The 27527-nt window shown below is 37.7% G+C and overlaps 1 protein-coding gene across 7 annotated transcripts in view; it reads left to right on the top strand.

Annotated features, from left to right (window-relative positions):
* Positions 1 to 21493, top strand: part of RHOT1 (ras homolog family member T1) — a 64477-nt gene extending 42984 nt beyond the window's left edge. Inside the window, exons 16-22 of one of the 7 annotated variants that reach the window (XR_003437944.1) lie at positions 311 to 430; positions 1413 to 1615; positions 2672 to 2767; positions 4398 to 4520; positions 16939 to 17070; positions 17505 to 17571; positions 18514 to 21493. Coding sequence is in view for 6 of the 7 variants with exons in the window: in XM_027130310.1 (XP_026986111.1) it covers positions 311 to 430; positions 1413 to 1615; positions 2672 to 2767; positions 4398 to 4520; positions 14480 to 14597 (660 nt within the window). In the remaining variant the exon portion in view is untranslated. Of the gene's footprint in view, positions 1 to 310; positions 431 to 1412; positions 1616 to 2671; positions 2768 to 4397; positions 4521 to 14479; positions 16115 to 16938 lie in introns of those variants that run through there. The other 6 variants (XM_027130311.1, XM_027130310.1, XM_027130314.1 and 3 more) reach the window with 6 other exon arrangements.
* The last annotated feature ends 6034 nt before the right edge of the window (positions 21494 to 27527 follow it).

Here is a 27527-nt window from a genome sequence, read left to right as displayed (position 1 = left end):
TTGACCTAATCTCTTTAGCCTGTTTTCTTATCTATAGTATATAGAGAATGCATGTAAAGGGCCTGCCTAGCACACTTTAGTCACTCACTAAATGTTAGTTTCTGTAGGACCTTAATCACCATTTTTCATCTTCAAAAATCAGAAACTACTTGTTTATCTATATGTCTTACTTCCAAAAATAGTCTGAAAATTTATGCTTAACTAGTATTTTTAAATTAGGAAGTCAAGTTAAGCAAATAATAAAACATCATGACTTTAATTTTACATCAGTGTTATGATACTTATGTTTCTGTCTTTTTCTTTTTACAAGTTGCATGATATCTCAGAATCGGAATTTCTAACTGAGGCTGAGATCCTTTGTGATGTTGTGTGCCTGGTATATGATGTCAGTAACCCTAAATCCTTTGAATACTGTGCCAGGATTTTTAAGGTTTGTTGCTCTTTTGGTCTAAAACCAAGTTTAACTTTATAAGGAGTTTAATGGAATTGTAATGTGGTGTTTTCTAACCAGGGAAATGCAAGAAAATTATTTGTGGAGCTTTTCAAAAATACATACATTTGTGTCCTATCCCTAAAGGTTCTGGTTTCATTCTGAGGTGGTAGAGTCGCAGACATCTGCATTTTTAAAAGTACTTTTTTCCACGTGTGACTCTGATGTGCGTTCCTGGTTAAGAACCTCTGCATTAATGGAAGGTCTTAGGAGTGCACATGGATTATATGTTGCCCGTTATACCAAGAATAATAATAGAGCAAGGGGATAAACCAGAGGCTTGAAAAGTTATCAGTTATTTTGAGATTATCAACAAGATTCAATAAGAGTTAAAAAACTGTATATACGAAGGAATTTACTCTAGCATTGTTTTTAATAGCAAAAACCTGGAAATAATCCAAATGTCTAACAATAGGAGGATAGTTTACCAAATTGAGACAAAATGATCCTATGAAATTTATGTAGCCATTAAAAATAATGGTTTTGAATTCTGAAAACATGGAAAATTCAGTATTATATTTTTAAATGGTTATGTCCAGCATGACTACAACTATGTAAACATATATATATGCATGTACTTAAGGACTAGAGGTAATATCAAAAAATGAAAATAGTGTGCTTTAGGAGGGAGAATTTAGGTAGATTTCTTTTTATTTCAGAGTATTGTTTCTTTTTGAAAAAAAATTTTTTCAAATTGTAGTGAATTTGAAGAATTGTTATATTGTTACCAGCATTAGAAAAGTGGCCCTGGTCTTATTATGCTACTGACCTAGACAACTGCCAGTCTTTGCCTCTTAGTTTACTTTCTCCCTGAAACTGTTGATGCTTTGCCTATCTAGAGAAAATTTTTAGTGCCCATTTAATTAAGTTTAGTAATTTTTGAACTTGTCATCAGATTTTGATTTCACTTTTTATTCTGTAGCAACACTTTATGGACAGCAGAATACCTTGCTTAATCGTAGCTGCAAAGTCAGACCTGCATGAAGTCAGACAAGAATATAGCATTTCACCTACTGATTTCTGCAGGAAACACAAAATGCCTCCACCACAAGCCTTCACTTGCAATACTGCTGATGCACCCAGTAAAGACATCTTTGTTAAATTGACAACAATGGCCATGTACCCGTAAGTACTTGCTCTGCCATGATTTTCGTTTTGCATGGTTTGTGGTAACATTGCATGCCTTTATTAGCCATGAGGGTGGAATCTCCGTCACATAGAAGTTGTTCAGCAACAGAAAGAGACTTTGTAATGAGAAGGGACAAGTTTGAGTAAATGCAGGTTTGGTTTGGGTACCAGAAGAAAATTATATCACTGGTGCTTCTGATAATATTTGACTATATTTGAGCAGGCTGTAACTATCTTAATAGGATAGTGCAATAAAACTCAGCCTCTCACCCATCATTAAAAAGATAGTCTTACTGCAATAAAATGGAATTGACATCATGCTAATAAGGCATTTCCATATGAACAAAAAGTTAACTTTTATATTTTTTCTGCTGATTAATTGACCTTGAGTATGTGAAGGATTCTAAAATCGTTTATGAATTTTTGTTTAAATTATGGGTATGTTTGAGTTCAGGATATAATGTCTTTTTTTAGTGCTATAAAAAGTAGTTGTAATTGGGATTCCTTCTATATAAATGTTTTATGTTAAGTGTTATGAGCCACAAATTTTATGTACATTTATTGTATATCTCTACATGCATATGCACAAGCACATAACTGTGGTCATCTTTGTAGTTTACTAACTGCCTTAAAATTGCATGGTTCTTAATGGCATTCTCCTCAAGTACGGTGTTCGTATAAATTCTGTTTTGTGATAAGATAGTTTTTCAGGCAGTGCGTTTCTCAGGACTTTACAGTTTATTCTATTTATTATTATGTTATTCTCTAAATTATTTTTCTTCTTATGAAAAGTACAGTATAACATAGAGTAATACTCAAAAATTGCTACAAACTAATAAGGTTTTTCAAAAGGTTGTTAATTTGTACGGATTTTTCAAATCAGTTAACTTTATTGCTGTTCCATTAACTAGTACTTTAAAAAAAATGCAGCAAACCCTTGAAATTCTATTTGTATTGGAAGAGAAGTCATTCCTTCCTATTACTGTTAGATAAGCAAAACCTTACTTTTTATGTTTACCTTTGCTTTAAAACTTTCATGTATGTTATCTACAGAGAGGATCATTACAGAGACAGACTCTCCCGAGACATGGGCAACACTGATAGAATAGAGAATTTGAGAAAAATCTGGGTCTTTCTAAAAACTGCTTTGTAAGTTACTTTTTCTTTATGGCTTCTATGGCATTTTGTTGACATTTTCTTATAGATGACCAAATCTTTTTCTCCATAATTCACATTTAGTAATTATCCAGAAACGCACTGCTTGGTCAGGCTTACTGCCTAACTGTATACTATGGTGTCTTTCTTTTTAATATGTAAATGCACTGTCTTAATCTTGTAAATAACTGCAACTGTGTTTTTAGATCTGCATCTTTAAAATTTTACTGCAATATGTGTGAGTGTGTGTGTGTGTATATGATAAATGTACATACATGGACACTTGTTTTTATGGTTAATCCGAAACTACTTCTCATGAAGCATCTCCCTGTTGCTAAGCATACTTTGCATCCCTCCTTTTTGGTGGGTGGAGCCTGTATATGTTGAAGAGTCAGATTCAACTTATAAAATAACAGATGGATTCCAGTATGACAGCTGGCAGTGACTTAGTAGCAGTGATATGTTCATCATCACAAGTCAGATATTAAAATGGAATGTCTTGAGCCTGTAAGAGTCTTTTAAAAAATTAATTCTTGTTTTTCTTCATGTTGGGAATTAGGCATTATTGGGATGCTGCTAATCTCCACAACCATGCCACGGTGTGCTGTGGTCTCATCAGATCTCACAAGCTAAGCCAAGTCAGATTGGGCCAGTCCATTGACTGAGAAGCCTCTAAAAAATGTTCAGGTGTTACAGGAAGTGATGTAATTGATTCTTCAGGTGGCGCTCTTCTGAGTGGGTTCTGCGCCAGTACCTCTCCAGGGGTGGTGTGATGGCCTTGTATGTCTGAGTGGCTCTGACCACTGAGCAGTCATTGGAGACCCCCTACTTTGGTTGTTAGAGTGGAGGTGAAATGGGCTGCCCCACGTGCCTGTACCAACTAGTGCAACTCACTCAACCAGAAAGGAGTCAGAAAGCCTCCCTAAATTTCATATCTAATATCAATTGGATCCATTGTTGATTTTTTACACCCTTACGCAGAGTTTCATATTATCGTACTTAGCTGGTGTGTTTTGCTAGCAGACGAAATTAACCCTATATTTTGGGTTCAAGTAGAAATTTATGAAGCACTTTGATTTCCTTTGGGAGCCATGGTGCTTGATGAATTAAAGACGATGTTGTTCATATCTCCTCAGGGTTGAACATACTCGTCTTTTGACTCTTTTGTGTATTTGTCACTCTTCTCCTTCCTGGTTTTCAGGCATGTGTATATACTGAGGGAGGAGGAGGGGATGGTTATTTAAATGCTAGCAAACTCTGACCTTTTGGTGGGTGCTGTGGCTTACCCAGTTTTTCTTTTATTAATTTAGATGAGGGTGCCATCTATTGCTGTGCATATTTATTCCACTAAAACCCTTGTACTGATAATTCTATCCTCCCTCCAAAAAAGCAAAAGTGTTAGCTGATTTTCCTTAGATTTTCTCTAGGGAGGGAGGAGGGAGCTATTGCTGTTCATTATATTTTTGGTAAATGTGGAATTCTGCACAACTTTAGCATGCCCCACACTGTCCTTTTCCTTAGTGTTGCTTATGCCTAAATCTTTTTTTTTTAAGTTGGCACACTCTGACTTGTGCCATATTTGTAAGTAAGAACTCAACTCCTGTCCTTCTGTGTGTTTTCGCAGCCATGCCCGGTTACGCTGTATGTGCACCTGCAACAGGTGTACATTTTGCATCTGTCAGAACTTCCTCAACTCAGACTTGCTGCAATCTGTAAAGAACAAAATCTTCACTGCAGTTCTTAACAGGTTCTTAACTTTCTTTACTGGGTACCAGGCATTCTGTTAAAATACAAAAGAAAAAAGTGGTTAACTATTTATTATACAAATACTACAAAGACAACAAGCTGACTGATGCCCAACTAACTTCCACTAAAATTCTCACTATGGTGACAATGTTTAGTTCTGGAATCATCCTTAATGTTTAAAAATTAATAGATATATTTAGGGGACTATAAAGTAAGATTTTAGCTTTTTTTTTATTAAGGAAGTTAAAGTATTTTTTATATTAGGGGATAATATATGTAGGGAGATTAGAAATCTTTTGGCTGAGAGTTGTAGAAATAGATTAGGGCTTTAGTAAGGAAAAGACACATTGATTCCACATGTTATGCTGTACTCAGCTTGCATTCAAATAGTACAGCTTATTAAAACCATACTTATATGAGCGGTATCTTGGGTTTGAAAAACTCCTCTATTGAAATTATTTATAGTTATAATGTACTTTTACTTTTAAGTACCTGGAATGTTTTTTTGAAATGAAGATAATAACCAACTATAAGGATTCAAAGGAATATGGAAAAGAAAAAGATCTATAGTACTAGTTTTTGAGGTCTTTACAATTGAACCCGAAACATAAAGTATGCCTAGAAAGTAATATACTTTTAAAAAAGAAACAACAACAAAAAAATAGGTTGTATACATTCCCTCAGAGCAATAAACTTGGAAGGTTATGTTCTTATTCTGGTCATGCTACCTTTCTTTGTTCAAATCGATTTTACATTTTGTGAACATTTAAGAGCCTATGTAATATTAATTTGTATCTAATGTCAAATTTTTATGTGTCTATGAATGAATTACGTTTTTGAAATCATTCAAATGTCATTGGGACCAGGGCTTGATTAAGACAGATGATCAAGCTAAACAGATTTTGGTTAGAAATGGATCTTATTTGGGTTACTGTTGGACTCTTACTGAGGGCTAGGCTCCAACTGTACCAAATGAGTAGGATAGTTTGTGTCCACCAGCAGTGTAGACATGGCTATTAAACAGTGAGGCTGTATCTTACGTGAGTCAGAAACTGACTCTGAAGACATTCTAAAAGAGTTTCAGTGATGTTTTGAGCACTAGTAGCTCTGGAATAAGAATGCAGCCATCATAGGTGATTGCTTTGAAGGGATCACCGCGCTCATTTGGTGGTGAAGGTCTGCCTCTGTCTTTTGAATGGCATCTTATAAAGAGTAACACAGACAGATTTGCTCATGACAACTGTCTGAGAAAGTGCAAGGCTAGTTCAAACCAGACAGCATTCAGGAGCTCCGGTGTTGGAAATGGTAGAGTTGGAAGAGATTCTAGAATTCATCTGGCCTAACCTCCCATTAGATTGCCTTCCTGTGAGCCTTCCTGATAGAGTTTAGAGATACTGTTTATCTGCTGATGGCTTTCCTCATTGGAGAAGGTTTTTGCTTTTGCCTTTTTTTTTTTTTGGACTAAAATTATTTCCCTATAACTTTCTCTCCTTTAGCTTTAGTTCTGCCCTTTAGAACAACATACGACTATTCTACTCCCTCTTCAACATAGCCTTCAGACATTTGAAGACGGCCATCATGTCTCCCCTAAATTTCTCTTCTCCAGGTAGAACATCCCCATTTCTTTCAGCCTTTTCTTAAATGGTTTAGTGACTTCATCATTCCTGGTTTTCCTCATCTGAAAGCCCCTTAGTTGTTCAGAGTACCTCTTAAAAAGTGCCACTGAGAATGGAGAACAGTGCTCCCGGTGTGATCTGACTAGTCCATAACGGTGGGCGGTCATATTCCACAGTTAGGACAGCACCTGTCTACAGCATGAATTAACTTTTTAGCAGCCCCAGCCCACTGTTGATGCATATTAATCTTGGGGTTGAAATCAGATTTTTTCATACAAAGTGCTATTAAGGCAGTGTCCCCTCCTCTCTGTGTATTTGACAGTTTTAGTTGGCTCTTTGTATCTAAATGCGGATACATATATATCTCTATTGAGTGTCACATTCTGCTTTTTGATCCATTGTTCTAGCTCAGTCATTTCAAACATTATTTCTGTCATTTGTCCCATTATATATATTTCTCGGCATTGTGTTATTTGCAAATTTGGTAGCTGTGTCTTCTTTATCTTTCAAGTTATTGATTAAAAAATAATGTTGAATACCCAGAGATTAGAGAGCGAGATTGCGCAAGCAAGCAAGCCCTTTGGTGCTCCACTAGAGAACTCTTCCCAGTGATGCAGATTCAGAATTCTTGGGGAAAGGTTATTCTGTCAATTAAAAATATTTTATTATCCAGCCCATGTTGTATCTTACTGTCTTATAAGAGATTTCCTGGAGGGCTCTTTTGAAATCAATATAATTTCTACCACATTCCTCTGATCCACCAATGTATTAATTTTATCTGAATAGAAAGTGACATCTATTTGGTGTCTTATTCTTGGTGAACTCACCTTGGCTCCTAGTAATTGCTGATCGCAGACCATCAGTTTTATTCTAGAAGCTCTTGATCGTCCATAATTGCAGATTGATTCGTTGTCTGCATCTTTAGTGCCAATTTTAATTTTAGGTTGGTTTAGTCAGCTTCCCAATGAAATAGGTTGGGTGTGCATTAATGGATGAGATTGCTCATCATAAATTACTCTGTACGGTGATCTTCGAAGAGAAATCAGTACATTTTGTCATATCTAATTATAAACTAGAAATAATTTAATGGTAATGTCAGCATACATCACTGATGTCTGGTAATCAAGAAGGGAAAGAATGAAAAAGATGAGGAGGAAAACCAGCATACTTTTCAGAGAACTCCTTCCTCTTCCCTGGTAGTATTTCAATAAATTATTTTATAGAAGTCCAGTGGAAATTTAGGAGCTCTATATTGAAGTTTCTTCTAATTCACAAAAGGATTATAGATGAGGTAGGTGAGGATGGAGGCCAAAAACTTAAGTACCTACAGGGTCTGGATGGATAATGTTAATGAATGAAGGTGGCCAAGGAGAAGAAATAAGAGAGGTGGGAGCTACGACAGGTCCTGTCTGCAAGAGGCAGCCACCACTCAGCTCTGGCTGTTGGTTATTGTGCAAGCGTGGTATAGCCAGGACTTCTGATTCTCTGAGACACTAGAAGTCAGGATTTTTTAGGTAAAATTTCCTGATATTTAAGTAAAGGCAATTAAATTTTAAAAATCTGAAGTACTAATCAGAACAAAGAAAGCATGTTTACAGGCCACCAGTTTGCAACTTCAGTCTTAAGACATAGCCTAAAGTTGTGAAAATGCAGGCCAGAAAAAGGTACACCTGAGGAATGAAAATGTCTCTTAAAAACACCTCCACATACAGTTTTACTCCTTTCTCTTTAATAACTTGAAAAAGTAATGGGGTTGGTGGGGTGAGAATGGAACCACTTTCCCTACCGTGTCTTGGGTTTTGGCAACCTTTTGGTGGTTGGTCACCACTGGTTTGCTGTTCTAGGTGTATCTTAATGTTACATAAACAGAAAAAGGATTCACTAATTGAGTAAAAGTCATGTAAGAATTTTTCACTGTAATTCAATAGGGACGATTCTCGCTCAACAGTAAGTCTTAAGTCTTTTCATTTTAGAAATCTGCTGTGCCTAGCGTTTGATTTAGAAGTATAAATGAGCAGTTTAAAATTTTTTATTTAACCAAAAAGTTTTGTTAAATGTCTGCAAAGAAATTAATAGACAAATATTGGTACATACATGTTGGTCTCAAATTAGTACATTGTTTTAGCATGCTTGTAAAAATTTTGATCACCAAAATAGAAACTACTTCCAGAGATAATACATGTTTGGTGCCACGTTCTCCCTTTATGTCATCCTCCTACCACTTTGATTTATTCATCCAAGTACTTAAGTACCTGCTTTAGATAGGATCTTGCTGTGAGCTGGGGCAAAATATCAAGATGAAGAAGATACAGACCTGTATTTAAATACCTTTCTAAATATTGTGTTAAATTTTTTTTTTAACTTTTGGTTATATTTTCAGTGACCTTAGTGCCTTATGCTAGCAAAGGAAGTGCTATAACCTGATCATGAGAGGATCTATGCCAAATTAATTAATTTATACTTACACAATTTCAACAGTTCCAACATTTCTGAAATTGTCCATTTTTCCCCATCTGTTTTTGACCAGAAAAGATTGTCTTTATTTTTTTAGCTTATTTACTGACACTATGTATTTTAAGTAGAAAATAGTAATAAAAATTTTTTTCTTTCCAGTTTAATTGAATGTATATTCAACATGTGAGAGAAGTGTTTAACTACATAGCTGACGTGTGACTTTGTTCTTTGGTAATTATGGTCTCAGCCTTTAGATCTGGATAGGTTTATGTTTTTCTTTGGAATAATTTATGAATAGCTGGAATTATTTGAATTTAAATACATTTGGAAGATTATTAACCTGTGGCCAGGTGATTTTAGTCTCTGGCAATGCTTTCATTTCAAATAGTGAAAATCATGTTATTGGAGAAAAATACCTTTTGATCTTATTTTAATTATAAATACCTCTTAAATCTGAAGGTGTAAAATGATTATGTAGGAGTGGGCTTGATTGTTGGTTTGAACTACCCAGGATTTTAGTTTATTAAGTATTTATTATTCTGACTTTAGAACACTCCTGCTTTGCATGAGGATGTCACTGTACTGTAGTGTGTGTGCACTTTAATTTGTCCCTTCCTTTAGGTGTTCATTTTCATTTGTTTGCCTGTGCCACTTAGTCATTTTTTAACTCCTCTTGAGCCGTTTCCCAGCTGTGTTTCAGTGTATAATCCTCCCATTTTTCCTAACCTATAATTTAATCAAATTGTTTATTTTACGATTTATTATTTTGGTGTGGTTTTCTCTGATGCATGTCTTGGTTTTAGTATTTCTTTCACCACATTTTAGTACTTGGATTAGCCGTATAGGTTATTTGTTCATGTTACTTCTTAAGTTTGGTAACAGCATCTTACTTTAGCAACAAAATGTGTAGTTCACACTGAGTATTTACCGAGACGCAAAGGTATGATGGACAAGTCGTCATACCCATTGTATTTTTTATCCTGTTTATTAATGTATTTTTAAAAATTGGATACATGTGACATTTATTTTAATCTGTTCTTTAACGACTCACTTCATTTGCCCATATTACTTTAATAATCACCTAAGTTACTCCTTCACATTGTTTGAAATCATGTTACTTAATATAGGAGCCCTGTTTTTGAAGAAAGGACTTCACTGTTGTCACGCTAAAATGAACTGTCTTTTCACAGGATTGCTTTATGAAGAGGATAGTTTCCTAGAAATCTTAATGCTATAGAGATTCTGTAGGGAATGTAAGAGTTCTCAGGATATTATGTTACAGTAAAATATTGTATTTTAAGGAAGTGCATCCTCTGTTTTAATTTCATATGAAACTTCTGTGTTCCTATGAAAGGTCCTTACAAGGCTTTTCTTTGAATTTGGATACATATACATAGTCATACGTTTAAAATTATATGAGAGCTTGTGTTATAGATTCTCTTCAAGTAAGCTGCTGCTGCTTATAAGTTAAAACATTTTTGCCGTTTGGTTTAGTACATTAAAGGGCACAGCAGGATGGAGTTTGCCTATTCTGACCTTTAAGTATCTGTAGTTAACATGTAGAAGACATTATGTGTTTCCCATGTATCTACAATCATCCATGAATTTTTATTCTTCTAATGCTTGGTGAAGCATTTCTTGACATTGATGCACACCTGTGTCCTTTTCCTAAGTATGTTACTGTTTAGGCATGCTCAGTTAACAGCTTCCGTATGATTTGTGTTATAGTTCATCTTTGTTGGACACTATGGTTTTATTTCTTAACCTATTTCGAGAAATAGCTTATTAAAATGTTTCATGCCTACTAGTTCAATTAGGAGAATTGTCATTGTTAAAATTATTATTAGCAGTAATGGCATTATTATTGGAGGTAAATATGAAAAAATACTTCACCAGGTGGTAGAAACGTAAAGCAGGGAGAGGATAACATTCCCTTTATTATTGGTTAAATACACTGAACCAATAAAGATTTTAGTTCATGTTCTTATATTTACCATAAATTGTAGAGTTAATCAAAGCATTTTGTATGCCTTCTTTAAGGCATTCTGTGCAAAGGTACATAGGAATTTTTGTCCGTTGTTATATGCCTATGTGACCTTCATACAAAGTTTTTAATGTGCCTCTTTATTGCCTGAATTTTGAAACACTATCTTCTCTCTGCCTTGTTAAGTAGCAGCCTTAGTAATATCCAGGTCCAAACCTGTTGGTTTGCTCCCACACTTGTGTCAAAAAGCGCTTGTTGGGCTTCCCTGGTGGCGCAGTGGTTGAGAGTCCGGCTGCCGATGCAGGGGACACGGGTTCGTGCCCTGGTCCGGAAAGATCCCACATGCCGCGGAGCGGCTGGGCCCATGAGCCATGGCCGCTGGGCCTGCGCGTCCGGAGCCTGTGCTCCGCAACAGTAGAGGCCACAACAGTGAGAGGCCCGCGTACCACAAAAAAAAAAAAAAAAAAAAAAAAGCGCTTGTCATCTAATTGACATCTGGGCCCTCAGCACTTCTAAGACAGAAAGCCAGCATCCAGTCCACAGGAATTTTCTACCTAAGAACTCGAAAGCTGTGACAAGCTTCACACGATTTTTTAAGGTTATATTTTAGCATTTAGTCGTTCTTTCTTATGTTCTAAAAAGAGATACTGCTGAACCTAAATTATTTTATTCTGCGTACAGTAGGGAAATGTGTGATTCTGATATATCAGTAGATTGGAAAAAAATAACCTTTTTATACACACACACACACCTGCATTGGCAAGCGGGATTTTAACCTCTGCGCCACCAGGGAACTCCCTGTATTACTTTTTTAATAGTCAAAAAAAACTTAAGAAAAAATATGCAGTAAGATATTATAATTTATTCTGAGGTGTATTATGTGAATCATTTGGCAAGAATTAAACTTTTGAATTGTGGAAGCATTCCTTTTGCTTGAGTTTATAGGCATGAACTAGGAAGCAGCCTTATGAAACTGTTACTCTGCTTCTGCTTGAGATCTGAAATGACAAACATGGCTCAGTTCTTAATACTTACAATTAAGATTGCACTGTTCTCAAAAAAAAAAAAAAAAAAAAAGATTGCACTGTTCTCCATTCAGGTGTTGTCAGTTAGGCAGGCACTGCAAATGTGCCATCTGTTATAAATGCGTTCTCTTTTGTAAATAGAGCCTGGTGATGTAGCTTTTAAATGCATACGGTAAAGACATAAAATAATTCTCTAAGTAGCTTTCTGTCTAAAAGTAGTTTTCCATGTCTAAAAGTATGTTAAACAACTACTATAACATCGATAGAGTCATTGAAGTATATTTTATGAGTCAATGGTTGCCTTGAGTTTTAAACTAGCTGTATGTTGAACATGTATCTGTATTGTTTTTCATCTATAAATATGAACCACTGTTTTGCCTATTGAAGACTATACTATAGCTTAGGGAAAGTAATAATTACTGTCTTGAAATGCAAAAGAAAACTAAGCAATAAAGTCAGTTAGAATATATTATTTCATGAATGGTAATACTTTCTCAAAATTCAACAAAGGGAGCTAAGCTGTGTTAACAGTTTCCATATGTGAAGAATATTGATGAGAAATCATTTTGACTGATTTTAATGTCATTATAGCTAATATTAATCCTAACCCCCTTTTCCCCTAAATTAAAAAATAAGTGTAAAAATATTCTCCGTTAGTGAAGATGCATGAAAATCACAGAGAGACCAAACCTGAAGCAAAACTCTAATGCACTTTTAGCCTGTGTTCTCACTTTAAGTTCTGTACATCTCTGCTGACTTGGAGTTGTAAACTTTGAAACTCTCATCATAGGGCCGTGACAGCCTCTGAGTTTGGGATGTTTTACTCAATTTTTTTTTACAGTTGTATGTTTGTAGTTTTTAGTAGTCAGAAACTAGAAGCATTTCTAAACTTCATGACTAATAGTTGTTAGCCTCATTTTGAGTAAATACTTATAGTCACCTCATATTGTCAGGTACTGCTTATAGTATTGGTTTCAAGGGCTTCTCTTAGTGTTTCAGATATACCAAGACCAGCCTCTGGGGGATACATAGAGAACGTATATAACAGCCTTAGGTTTCCTGCCTGGTATGTGAGTGTTTTAAAAGAGTATATATGGATAGATTTTTTTAAGTTTGGCAATTTTCTATAGAATAACTTTATTTTAAATATAGAAAGCATGAGATGCATCATGTAGGGTGGCAACTCAGTTTATGTGTGGGATGTTTAATTGAGAGATATTACTTTCAGTCCCCTTCTTTTGTGAGCTGTGCTATGAACTGCAAACTGTGTGCATGTGTATAAAAGGTTAAGAGCCCAGGTAGCTGAGTGGGGTGCCGTGCTGTTAGCAGACGACGAAGGCAGTGTTATTCACCAGGTGCATGCCATCAGCTCTGTAGAAGATTCCATCTTCGTGGAGTCATCTCATGGTCCACTTTTTCTTGAAGCCAGGTAACATTTCCCACAACCAGTGGGTTGCCTTTGTTGGAGTTTTTCCAAGTGGAAAAACTAAACACCTAAGTATTTTCTTCCCTAACTGTTTTTTAAAAAAATGAAACATTACCTGTTGGAAGAACTAACTTGCAAGGTGGCATGAACCTGTGTTATCACTTTGCTTTGTAAAATAATAATTATTTAAGGAGTGACTTTTTTTTTTTTTTTTAATAGAAACTGGGTAAGATAAGTTGGAGTGCTTTGTGTTGTTTTACCATAGTGATAAGCATGGAGCACTTTGCTTGTATTGTAAACTTGTTTCTTAGGGATGTACAGATTGCATTTTGTGATAACTAATGTGATTGTTCTCTCTTTGACTATTACTGAGACAGTAGTTTTGTATAATTTTTAGATTTTTGGCTCTTAACTCTTTTGCATATGTCAGTGTCTTGGTCTTTTAATGATGTCTGACTCTTGCTTCAACTCTGTTTGTTTAATTTAGTTGTGAAATAACCTAAACTAGACAGTTTCTCTAAGCTCTTAATTCTGTAAGTTTTCTGCATCACCTCAATTGTGTTCACTTAACTAAAACTTCAGTGACGCTGAATAAAATGTTCCAACCTTTGCTTTAAAGCTGTATCCTCTTCATGGTAAGCTGTCATACTTGAGACCCTTGGGGGTGCTTAGCAGTGTTATTAACTGAGCATGCTCACAAACTCAGTTTGTGATACAGGCTGTCCCTGTTCTTGTCATGCATAATATGGCTTCTTTTATGTCATTTACCTTTCAGTCCATCATGTTACATCATGTCCTTTAGTTGGTACCAATGTCACTGCCTGTCTGATACCAGGGTTTGGTTCGTCTGTTTGTTTTTTTCTTCTTCTTTCTTTAATCAGCAGTAACCAAATTAATGCAAACTTGTAAATCTTCCCCCACCCCTTTGGGATTTTTTTGGTAAATTTTTATGGGACTCAGTGTTTCCAAAGTTGATTTTAAGCATTGCTCTTAGAAAAGTATTGTCACTTGTCACTTAACTGCTTACAAGATAGCTTTTGGTTCCTGGGGACAGGAGATTGCACATTAAGTTCCATGAAATTGACTCTTAAAATTGTGAGGTCTCAGTCTTACCTCTCATTTTGAAGGACCATACTGGTTTTAAAAAGTGGCAGGTTGATTTGTCTAAGTTCTCCGCTTCCCATGTGAAGAAAATTTATAACATTTTGGATGTTGTTTACTCCCAAATAGTAACTAATTATAGATATTTCTTTATTAATGTCTACAGTATGTCTTAAGATAATGATTATCTAAGCAATGTACATGTGGCTTTATTGATAAATGTTTTTGGTGACCATTACTGTATGCAATTAGCCTGACAAGTGTGCTAATACTTCCCTAAAAGTAGATTGTTCATATAACTGTTTTTTTCATACTAATCATGTTTTAAACATTAATTATATTTTTTGACTACAGGCACGTGACACAAGCTGACCTCAAGAGCTCCACATTTTGGCTTCGAGCAAGTTTTGGTGCTACTGTTTTTGCAGTTTTGGGCTTTGCTATGTACAAAGCATTATTGAAACAGCGATGATTTAAAAAAAAAAAAATACTGGCCCTACCAAAAACAAATACTTTTATGTACATTCTGAATGCTTTAAATTCCGCTAGAAATATTGAGATATTTATACATGCAGAGTTACTTTGTTAATATTTGTAATTCATGCGTAAGAGTATTTTAATGATAGTTATAACTGCAGTATTGGCTAGCATATGGAAGGAAACAGCTTAACGGCCAAACTAAAATGACTAACTTTCAGAGGCCGAAAGGGAATATTTTGTAAATAATGTACATATTCAGGCAAGGTATGGTCTCCCAGACTGAGTTCAAGAAATGATGTCTCTAGACGTTTCTACATGGTATTATTAGTGCTCAGTTGGCTCACTCTCCTAGGTTTAAGTCAGCTCAGAGACTTTATTTACTCATTGATCACTTATTTATTTCACATTTACTCAGAATGATCTTTGGGTACTTTAAGTACACGAGGCACAATTTGCCTTTTTCTCTCCGTTTTTAAAAACGTGACTTTCTTTCAGTCCCATCCTTCATGGTAGGCCAGCCTTGAAGCCATCGTTCAGTCTAGAAAATTGTATAGCTGAGTGTGATGCTCTCCTTTAGGGAAGGAGTAAGCTCAAGGCGATTAGCAAAGGCGTCACCTGTGTGATTATTTTGTTTCCTTTGTCAGTATGTTGAATTTTATAGCCCTTTCAATGAAATGAGAAAAAAGATTTGTATATTATCAATGTTTTTAGTTTAAATAAATAGTCACCATTACTACTATTGAGTTTCCTCCCAAAGTGTAAATCATTCTATAATGGCTGTGTCTATTATAGTATATTACAGTAGCTGCATGTGTCATGAAGTGTTCTATATCTGGCTAGGATAACCTAGAAGCAGCACTTTTTTAAATGGTGAAATAAATCTAATGAATAAAACTCTCATTATGAACCTATTTTTTCCATCATTGACCTTTTCAAGTATTTAAATAAATAAGCACTGTGTACTGTGATCTTGAGTTTTTTGTCTAACAAAAGTAAATATTTCTGTACAGATGTGAATGAAATCCTCTGGTTTCTGTCTTTCCTGTCTTGAAAATTATTTTTTATATAAAAAGATAATACTTATTAGGAAAGAAGACAAGTATGATTTGTATGTATCAGAGGAAATCTATTTTAAAGTTGTGGGGAAATCTATTCTCAGAAAAAGGCAATTGTTTTCCCCTACACATACCTAACTAATGTGGTTTTTGCTACGATTTACATGTTTATTTTCTCCTTTAACATGGATTTTTTTTCCCTCTGTTCTTCTGAGGGGTGTTTTCTCCCTAAGATCACACCCCTTGAGCAGCTAGGAACAACATGATTTATTAGCTATAAGCTTGTGAACTAATGTGTGTCATGTTCACTTCATAATTCCATGTCTCCCTCCCCCCTCCCATTTCCATTCTGAATTTGAGGAAAAGGAAAATTGAGCAAAAAATCTGGTGGCTCCTCATTTTCATTATTTTCTGAGAGTTTCTCATTTACCAAATAAATTTCAGTTACACAGCTTCCAATGACAGTTAATTCTTTCCTTCCAAGTTCTTCCCTGTTCAGACTGAAATATTATTTTCAATGAGTATGCCCAAAGGTGAAAAGTAGTATGTTTGCATATTTAGATTTTTCTCTCTTAATCTTTTCGCTTGAGGCCTAAGTGTCTGATTCACAAGAAGGCACCTGCCCTATTTCTTTACCTGCTCTTGACACGTCTCCCTCCCTGGAGGAAGCCTTCCTCCACTCTCAGTCCAGGCAGGGTGGGTTTGCAGAGGAAATGCTCACTGTTTTCTGCTCTTTAATCTACAGGCTCATGTGGATCTTTTTCCTTGTTTCATATCCACGTTAGGGACTAGTTAATGTGGGGAAATATGTGAATCAATACAGTAATAGGCCTCTTCTGGCTTTTACAATTTACTCGAAGGTGCAAGCTGTAAGAGTACTAAGGAAAAATGAGGAAAATAGGACTTTGAGGGTTGAAAGGAAACCTTTCACTTTGCACCAACTGCATTATATTTTAAATGGACAATTCTGAAACTGCTACGGTATTTTAACGAATTTTCGAGGCGGTCCTGTGAAGAAACATCACTTTGAAGGTTTGTAGTCCCTTGGCATAATGTAGTAACTTAGCCTTAATTAGCACATCAATGGTCTGTTGCTTCTTGCCATTCATCTGTCTTTCTCTTTCACATTTGACCAAAAAATGGGCCATGTCCCACACTGGCAGAGCTTATGAGTGTTATAGTAGGAGTGGGCTGGTGTTAGGAGTTTGGGAAGCACATCACCATTCTGAAATGGCCTGTGAGATGAGGTAGGAGGGTTGTGGATATCTGTTTGTGCAGATCTGTACATCACCTCTGTCAGAGGAAGGCACCAAAGAGGAGGTATACTGCTGAGCCAGTCCTGATTGAAAGGAGAACTTTTCTGACCTGAGGGAAGGCAACTGAATAATGACTAGCAGAGGGGAAACAGAGGTAAGTGCTCAAACTCTGTATAGGGCATAAACCTTTCCTAAACAGACCCTCACAATGCACCTGGTGTTAACTTTGATGCCCCTTTTGTCTCAATTTTACTAGTAAACATCAGTGTAAAAGTGTCTTTAAAATACATGTGCAAATCTTAAAAATGAATATGTGACCTAATTTTCATTAGCACATTTATTTGGCATCATCCTCGAATTTTTAATAGTCCATGTGATTTTAGGAAGCTGATTCGGGACTAGATGCTTTTTGAGAAATACCCCATGTCAAGATTCTAAATTTATTTAATGTTTGTAGTATGAGAATGCTCCATGCAGGTAGCCTGAACCAAAAACCTCGATCCCCAGATTCACAGTCCCAATAACCCATTTGTTAAAACCTCTAATCTTACAAGTACTTCTTGTCTTTTAAACTCTATTTATCAAAAGGCTCCATCAGTAACAGTGAATGTCTGTTAACCTGTTTGGCTCTCAGCTCTTTGGAAGTCTCTGACCTGTGAGTATCACAGTTACTGTGTCTCAGATCTCTCTAGTGCATCCCCAATTCAAAAACTATGTCCCCTTGCCTCCCGTGGCATGCTTACACTTGTCATACCATTTGTCTCAGTTATTTTTGGTTCAGAAAACACAGACACCTTACTAAAGGGTGAGATTTTGAAATCATTAGGAAACTTCCTAACTTCGTAGTGCCATTCTGGTTCCTAGCTGTATTTTCCAGTGATAATGTTTTACTCTGTCGTTTTCTCTTCTCCTTTAGCATAGAGAGCTGCAGAAAGACAGTAAAATTGAGAGATTGTCATTCCTTCTGGGTTTGAAAGCTGCATGTCAGATACACACAAACAAGGAGGCCTTGCCAGTATTATCCTCATCTGTTGAAAAATTCAAGTTCTGTACGAACACTTTTCCTCTTTCAGTATTTTCCTATTCATACTTTACCCATGTCTTTTATGATCTAAATAACCCTTGGAAGTGTTTGTTATTAAAATGACATGGGTATATAGGCTGTGGTGTAACTTAGGGGTCGCAAACTTTTTCTGTAAAAGGTCAGATAGTAAATATTCGAGATTTTTGCAGCTGCTCAACTATGTCATAGCAAGAAAGTAGCCACAGACATTATGTAAACAAATGAGCGTGACTGCATCCCAATAAAACTTTATTTATAGGCACCGAAATTTGAACTTTGCATAATTTTCACTTGTCAAAAAATATTCTTACTTTGATTATTGTAACCACTTAAAAATGTAGAAACTATTCTTGGCTCATGGACTGTAGAAAAACAGGCTGTGGGCCAGATTTGACCAACTCCTTGGTGTAATTGATGAAAGTACTAGTAGTAAATGCATAGCAGGTTAAAAAAATTTACCTGATTGTTTCGGAATTTGAAAAGGTACAGTACTAGGAAGAACTTAAAACGACTGTAGTCATGTTTTATTTATAGGGAAACCAAGATTGGACCTGCAGAAAGTGTTTGATTTCTTTCACTCTTACTGATGGTCCTGTTGTTCACCAGAACATGGTGCTCTGGCTGAGCTGGCGCCCACCTCGCAGCATGGCACTCAGAAGGTAAAGGGAGCGTCAATTCCACTTCCTCTGAGCACTCATCTGGAGCTGTTGTTTTGATACTTGATCCATGTTTGCTTTCCCTTTGTCTGGTTGCGTAATTGACATAGGTGGAAGGTGAAGGAATCCTACAAGAATGTTTCCTTTGAACTCTAGTTATCTGGGGACTGTCCCCTTGTGTGCCTGACAGTGTGATAATGCTGCTTATTTCTTTAGATTTGAAAGTCAAAATATCAGAGCTTAAATAGACCACAAAGACCATCTGTCCAACTCTGTACATTTATAGCATAAACTGAGCACAAAGCCATACAATTAGTGTGTGCCTGGGCTAGGACTAGATGTCCTGATTCCCAGTTCGGCACTCTTTCCACTGTAGGAGCCAGCCTTAACAACTTGCCTTGATTTTATACCTTTAGTAAATATGCTGTATGTTCAGTTTAAAAACGCAGGCAAGAAAAAGAGGAGAGAGAGAGAAAGAAAAAAATAAACCAATAAAGAGTTTGACATTTCTATTACTAAGAAAGGTTAAAGTTGGCAAAGCAAATTTTCTGGATGCTTTTCAGTTCCTCCGAGGCATTTTGCCTTCCCTTCTTGTAGCTGTCACCAGGCAATTGATGATGTCTATTTAGAGGAGTGCAGGCTTGGTGGTTAGGTTTATTTCAGGTACAGATAATTGAGGGAAGGTAAGGATGTGTAACTACTCTTTTAAAAGCATTCTTTGCGGGTTTTGTTTAATTGTTCTAAAATTGTTAATTTTGAAAAAATTACTGTTTTGCTTTTTATTTATAAATGGAAGAGTATCTTGGAACAGGGGCTTGAATGGAGGGGAAACCTCCTTAGGCTAAAGTTTTGTCATTAACTGTTTTTATCTCTACTTTTCCAGTCTGCCTCTGGGATTTCTATAATTCCAGCCTCTTTTATCCCAGCTTGTTCTGTATATGGTCTAGAAGAGCATCAGGAACTCAGTGTGTCTTCATATACTCTCTTACTCTTTCTACTGATTCCCTGTAGGTTCTTTTACTTTCCCCCCAGATTCTTAAAGTGCGGTCACGACACCTGGGAACTTGTAAGGAATACAGTTATCAGGTCCCACCCCAGACCTAGTGAATCAGAAACTTGAAGGTTGGGGCCCAGCAAAATCTGTGTTAACCACCCACGGCCCCATCCCATGATTCTGCTAAAGTTTGAGAACCACTGCACTAGACACTGAGGAGGTAGAAGTAGTTCAATCCAATGGCTTTGCCCTCAAAGAGGTTATAGTCTGGATAACTAAGTTAACAGTGGTTAAATTTTTTTAAAGACAATTTAATTATGTGTAAGTATAATTTTAATTTAAAAAGGGAATAAACTTAACATCTTCCCTTTCCTCTTATGATAAAATTCAAATCCTAAGGTAGTTTACAAAGCCCTGAAGACCTGGCCCCAGACCTTCTTTGCAGCCAAATGTACACTGTCCCACGTGACTACCCTCTAGTCAAAGAGATCATCTTTCGGCTCTAAGAATGCACCTTGCTCTCTGTGGAGTGCTTTGCCAGATGCTCCCTCCATCTAAAACCCTGTCCTCCCAGCTTCTCATCTTTTGGGTCCCAGAGGGTCAAGGCCAGGATGCCAGTGTCCAGGAGCTGAGTCTTGGTGTTTAAGATACATGTGTCCACTTCATCCTCCTGTTCGCGGCATTGACACCCCTGCCCTCACTTGTGCTTTGTCCAGTTACTGTCTCTTTTACCCTCTCTAAAGATTCCGTTAAAGGGGTTTAAGCAGGGGAGTGATGTACTAGGCAGGTCTTGACAAATTGCCTGTTCCCCTGTCCCTGGGAACTGAACCTGGGGTAGCTGACCAGTCTCCGTCCTGCTGTATTGGCAGTGAACTGAGTCCCAAATCTTTCTACCGCAGCCCTCCCAGCCCCCCACTATTGTGTGCCTACCTAACCTTAAAGTACCCAGGGGGATACATGTCAATCTGCTTGTGTCTAACTTAATTTTCTTGATTTATCCAACCCTTGCTTTTTTTTTTTTTTTTTTTTTAATTTCTTAGTTGCTCTGCAACATGTGGGATCTTCCCGGACCAGGGCTCGAACCCGTGTCCCCTGCACTGGCAGGCGGATCCCTAACAACTGTGCCACCAGGGAAGTCCTGCAACCCTTTCTTAAGAAGCAACTTTACTCAGTCACTGTAGCCCTTGTGGAAACACTGACTGGCAGCCCTGGAAACGAAGGATCTTTAGGTGGTATTGGCAATTCACTAGGTTGCTGGGGGAGGAGTAGAAAAGCATGGACTTAAGAGCTAAAATTTTGAATCCCAACTTTGCCACATTCATTGTACAAACGACTTGATTTTCTGGTTCTGTTTCCTCTCTCTAAAATGAAGATTAGGATCACTGTGCACATTCACTAAGATCCGTCCCTGGTGGTATTTCATCTTCCTCCTTCCCCAGGAGAATAGATCTTCATCCCCACAGCAAGCACCACTGAGGGGCAAGGCTCTGCCCCTCCTACGCTTGGGTGGCAGCCAGATTTTTTTTCTACGTGTATCTGACAAATGTCTTGATTAAGCTCTCTTGAGTATTAGGGCCAGTAAAATGTCCCTCGCCCCTGTTGTCTTGGCAGGCGGCACAAATAGCTGACTTGCCTATCTTGCTGGCTACTTTCTCTTTCTCAGTCTCTTGCTGAGTCTTCAACCTGTCTTCAACCTTTAAAGTGTTAGCATATCCCAGGGTTCTGTCCTGAGTTTCCTTATCCTCTCTGCCTATACTGTCTCTAGGTGATCTCATCGAGTGCCCTGATTTTATTTTTCTAAATTTTTATTTTGGAATAATTTGAAACATTTTAAAAGTTGTAAAAATAATAGGGTTTGTCTATTCTGGGCATTTCATATAAATGGAGTCATACAATATGTGGTCTTTTGTGACTGGCTTCTTTTTAGCATAATGTTTTCAGGGTTCATCCACATTGTAGCATGTGTCAGTACTTCATTCCTTTTTTTTTTTTTTTTTGGAGAGGGGGCTGAATAATATTTCATTGTATGGCTATACAGGCAGACCACGCTGATACTGTATTGTGAGTTTGGTACCAGACCACCACAACAAAGTAAATACTGCAATAAAGTGAGTCACTTGAACTTTTTGGTTTCCCAGTGCATATAAAAGCTATGTTTACGCTATACTGTAGTCCATTAAGTGTGTAATAGCATTATGTCTAAAAAAACAATGTGTGTACCTTAATTTAAAAGTACTTTATTACTGAAAAATGCTAACCATCATCTGAGCCTTCAGTGAGTCGTAATCTTTTTGCTGGTGGAGGGTCTTGCCTTGATGTTGATGGCTGCTGGCTGCTGGCTGATCAGGGTGTTGGCTGCTGAAGGCAGAGGGGGTGGGGCTGTGACAATTTCTTAAAACAACAATGATGTTTGCCACATCAGTTGACTTTTCCTTTCACAAATTATTTCTCTGTAGCAGGCAATGCTGTTTAATAGCATTTTACCCACCATAGGACTTCTTTCAAAATTGGCATCAATCTTCTCAAACCCTGCCATTGCTTTATCAACTAAGTTTATGTAATAGTCTAAATCCTTTGTTGTCATTTGAACAGTCTTCACAGCATCTTCACCAGGAGTAGGTTCCATCTCAAGAAACCACTTTCTTTGCTCATCCATGAGAAGCAGCTTCTCACCCATGAGAGTTTTTTCATGGGACTGCAGCAATTCATCACATCTTCAGGCTCCACTTCTAATTCTAGTTCTCTTGGTGTTCCTACCATATCTGCAGTTACCTCCTCCCCTGAAGTCTTGAACCTCTCAAGGTCATCCATAAGGGCTGGAATAAACTTCTAAGTTTCTGTTAATGTTGATATTTTGACCCTTTCCCATTAATCGTGAATGTTCTTAGTGGCATCTAGAATCCTTTCCAGAAAGTTTTCAATTTATTTGCCCAGATCCACAAGGGGAATCACTAGGTATGGCAGCTATAGCCTTACAAGATAGATTTCTTAAATAATAAGACTTGAAAGTTAGAATTACTCCTTGATCCATGATCTGTAGAATGGCTATTGCATTAGCAGACATGAAAACAACATTAATCTCATTGTAAGTCACCAGCTGCATTAGCCCCTAACGAGAGTTAGCTTGTCCTTTGATGGTTTGAAGCCAGGCATTGACGACTCTCTAGCTATTAAAGTCCTAGATGGCATCTTCTTCCAAAATACTGTTTCGTCTACACTGAAGATCTGTTGTTTAGTATAGCCACCTCCATGAATGATCTTAGCTAGGTCTTCTGAGTAACTTGTTGAAGCTTTTCCATCGGCACTTGCTGCTTCACCTTGCACTTTGATGTTATGGAGACGGCTTCTTTCCTTAAACCTCATGAACCAACCTCTGCTGGCTTCACACTTTTCTTCTGCAGCTTCCTCACCTCTCTCAGCCTTCACAGAATTGAAGAGAGTTAGGGCCTTGCTCTGAATTAGGCTTCGGCTTAAGGGAATGTGGTGGCTGGTTTGATCTTCTATCCAGACCGCTCAAACTTTCTCCATGTCAGCAATAGGCTGCTTTGCTTTCTTATCATTCATGTGTTCACTGGAGTAGCATTTTTAATTTCCTACAAGAATTTTTCCTTTGCGCTCACAACCTGGCGGTTTGGCAAAAGCCTGTTTCAGCTTTTGACATGCCTTCCTCACTGAGTTTAATCATGTCTAGCTTTTGATTTAAAGTGAGAGACGTGTGACTCTTCCTTTCACTTGAACACTGAGAGGCCAGCGTAGGGTTATTAATTGGCCTAATTTCAATATTGTTGTGTCTCGGGAGTAGCAAGGCCTAAAGAGAGGGAGAGATGGGAGCAGCTGGTTGGTGGAGCAGCCGGAACACACAACATTTATCGATTGTGTTTGCTTTCTTATATTGGTACAGTTCATGGTGCCCCAAAACAATTAAAATAGTAACGTCGAAGATCACTGATCACAGATCACTATAACAAATACGATAATAATGAAGAAGTTTGAAATACTGCAAGAATTACCAAAATGTGACACAGAGATACGTAGTGAGCAAATGCAATTGGGAAAAATGGCACGGATAGACTTGCTCAACACAGGGTTGCCACAAAACTTCAGTTTGTTTAAAAAAAAAAAAATGCAGTATCCGTGAAATGTCTGTACCATATTTTGTTTATTATCAGTTTATGGACATTTGGATTGTTTCTACTTTCTTAAAAAATAAATAAATTATTTATTTATTTATTTTTGGCTGCGTTGGGTCTTCATTGCTGCACGTGGGCTTCCTCTAGTTGCGGCCACCGGGGGCTACTCTTCCTTGCGGTGCGCGGGCTTCTCATTGAGGTGGCTTCTCTTGTTGCGGAGCACGGGCTCTAGGTGTGTGGGCTTCAGTAGTTGTGGCACTGGGCTCAGTAGTTGTGGCTTGCGAGCTTAGTTGCTCCATGGCATGTAGGATCTTCACGAACCAGGGCTCGAACCCGTGTCCCCTGCATTAGCAGGTGGATTCTTAACCACTGTACCACCAGGGAAGCCCCTGTTTCTACTTTTTGACTATTATGAATAATGCTTCTATGAATGTTTGTGTACAAGGTGTTTCTCTTTTGTTTTGTTTTTTTTGTGGGCGGGGGGGTTGCTGCATCTCACAGCTTGAGGTATCTTAGTTACCCGCCCAGGGATCAAACCTGGGCCACGGCAGTGAAAGTGCCAGGTCCTAACCACTGGACCACCAGGGAACTCCCAGTGTACAAGTTTTTATGTGAACATATGTTTTCATTTCCTTTGGGTATAACCTGGGAGTGGAACTGTGGGGTCATTTGGTAACTCAGTTTTAATATTTTGAGGAACTGCCAAACTGTTTCCCAAAGTGGCTGCACCGTTTTACATTCTCACCAGCAGCATCTAAGGGTTCTTGTTCTCCATATCCTTGCTGACACTTGTTGTTATCTGTCCTTTTTACTGTAACTATTCTAGTGAGTGTGAAGTGGTACCTTCGTTGTGATTTTGACTATTGCTGATCTTGCCCCAAACAGTTACTACTGTAATATTTGCCAACTTTTCTACTTCTATCATTTCTTCTACATTTATTAATTGGAATTGTACTGTGAGAGAGAACAGTGCCTTTCCCCCATATATTATTCAGTGATTTATGTGTATCAGTATATGGGCTTGTGAATATTTACTTTGTTCTTTGCATCATAGTCCATTACTATCATTTATTCCGTTGCTCAGTGTTGCTCAGTGTTCTTTTCTCAGGTTTGGCCAGTGGCAGCGCCTTCAGCTTGGTTCATGTGCCGTTTCAACATGTGCCCATTATTTCTGAGCCCTCCTTTCTGGCCTTGTAAAAAGTTCCAGGCAACCTTTGTACTTACGTACTTCCCAGGCATCATCCTGTACTTTCCCTGTCCTGGTGCTGACACCAACCATTTCTCCATGGAACACTGGTCCTTTTATTATTTTATTAGAAACCAAGATCTCGGAACTAGGTATAGCTCATTGCAACTAGCAGCCCCTTGACTTTAAATTCAATCCTTCAGGGAATTCCCTGGCGGTCTAGTGGTTAGGACTCCGTGCTTTCATTGCTGATGGCCCGGGTTCAGTCCCTTGTCGGGGAACTAAGATCCCACAAGCCACACGGTGCTGCCAAATAAATACATACATACATACATACATACATACATGCATGCATACATTCATTCATTCATTCATCCAGTGACTCCCAAATCAGTATTACCAGGCTTGACCTCATTCCAGAAATCCACGCTTCTGTTGTTTCTTGCCTGTAATTACCTCTGAGGCCCCTTAAACAGAGCCCTTGGTATCCAGCACTAACCACCCCCTTCCCAGTTTTCCCACTTTAGCTGAGTACATTCTCAAAGCAAAAATCTGGGAGTTATTTTCTGCTCTCCCCACCCCTGTAATCCGTCAACAAGTCCTGTTGACTGTGCTTCCAAAAGACGTAACTGTCCTCTTATCTCCATCTCTGCCACGACCACCTAAGTTCAGGCCGCCGTGACTTCCCACCTGGACTAAATGCAAGTTCACTAACTAACTGTTGGCTTCCCACTCCCGTTCTTTTCCTTCTAAAATCCATTCTCTTATGTTGCCATGACTATGCTTAAGTTCTTTTGATGTCTAATCACACTTAAATAAAACCTAGACTCCTTGCCCTGCCTTATAAAGTCTACCTGAGCTGCTCCTTGCCTGCTTCCTGACCTTACCTTGTTCCTAGACCTATTGTGTACCTGCTTCAGAGCCTGTGCACTGACTATTTTCTGCTTGGAATGCTCTTCTCTCATATCTCAGTTTAAATGTCACCTCCCCAGAGAGGAACCTTTCTAGACCATCTAATCTAAAAAAAAAAGCTCACAGAAACATCACCCCGAATTCTTAGCATCTCACCATCTGTGTTTCATCCCTTTTTTTCCTCATGTGTATTCCTTCATTTGTTGAGTGTCTCCCGTGTGCTTGCATATAGACTTTGTGAGAGTAGCGATTTTTCTTTCTTTAAAATTGAGCTATAATTGACATATAACATTATATTAGTGTCAGGTGCACGACATGATTCAATATCTGTATATATTGTGAAATGATCATTACAATAAGTCTAGTTAACATCCATCATATACATAGTTACGAAATTTTTTTCTTGTGATGAGGACTTTTAAGATCTATTCTCTTAGCAACTTTCAAATATGCAGTACAGTATTATTAACTATTGTCACCATGCTGTACATTACATCCCTATGACTTATTTATTTTACAACTTGAAGTTTGTACCTTTTGACCCCCTTCCCTCATTTCACCCACCCCCAACCCCCCACCCCTCAACTCTGGGAACTACCAATCTGTTCTGTGTCTATGGGCTTGGTGGGGGGGGGGGGCGTTTTTTAGTGAAATCGTATATTTGTCTTTCTCTGGCTTGTTTTGCTTAGCGTAATTCCCTCAAGTTCTATGCATGTTTGTCACAAATGGCAAGATTTCATTCTTGTTTATTGCTGAATAATGTTCCATTGTGTGTGTGTGTGTGTGTGTGTACACACACCACATCTTCTTTATCCATCCATTGATGGACACTTGGGTTGTTTCCATATCTTGGCTATTGCAAGTAACAATGTAATGAACATGGGGGTACATATTCTTTTCAAGTTAGTGTTTTTGTTTTCTTCAGATACATACCCAGAAGTTGAATTGATGGATTGTAGGTAGTTCTATTTTTAATTTTTTGAGGAACCTTCATACTGTTTTCCATAGTGGCTGCACCAGTTTATATTTCCACCAAGAGTGCCCAAGGATTCCCTTTTCTCCATATCCTTGCCAACATTTATGTCTTGTGTTTTTGATATTCTAACAGGTGTGAAGTGATATCTCACTGTGGTTTGATTTCCATTTCCCTAATTAGTGATTTTGAGCATCTTTCCGGGTACCTGTTGACCACCTGTATATCTTCTTTGGAAAAATGTCTATCCAGATCTTCTGCCCATTTTTAATCAGTTTTAAATTGTTGTTTTGCTGTTGAGTTTTACGAGTTCTTTATGTATTTTGGTTATTAATTCCTTATCAAATATGTGACTTGCAAATATTTTCTCCCATTCAGTAGGTTGCCTTTTCATTTTGTTGATGATTTCCTTTGCTGTGCAGAAGCTTTTTAGTTTGATGTAGTTCCACTTGTTCGTTTTGCTTTTGGAACCAGATCCAAAAAATCATCACCAAGACTGATGTCAGGGTGTCTTAATCACCACTGTATACTCAGAGCCTAGAACAATCAATACTTGGCACATAGTTGGTGCTCAATAAATTTTTCTTTTGGCCATGCTGTGCAGCATGCAGGATCTTAGTTCCCCTACCACACCAGGGATCGAACTCGTGCCCCCTGCGGTGGAAATGCAGAGTCTTAACCACTGGACTGCCAGGGA

Source organism: Aethalodelphis obliquidens, unplaced genomic scaffold, assembly GCF_003676395.1.
Source record: "Aethalodelphis obliquidens isolate GAN/ISIS:26980383/991018 unplaced genomic scaffold, ASM367639v1 scaffold38, whole genome shotgun sequence".
In the NCBI taxonomy this organism is placed as follows: Eukaryota; Metazoa; Chordata; class Mammalia; order Artiodactyla; family Delphinidae; genus Aethalodelphis; species Aethalodelphis obliquidens.
Note: the sequence above shows the minus strand (reverse complement) of the source record. Positions and strands in the feature narration are given on the sequence as shown.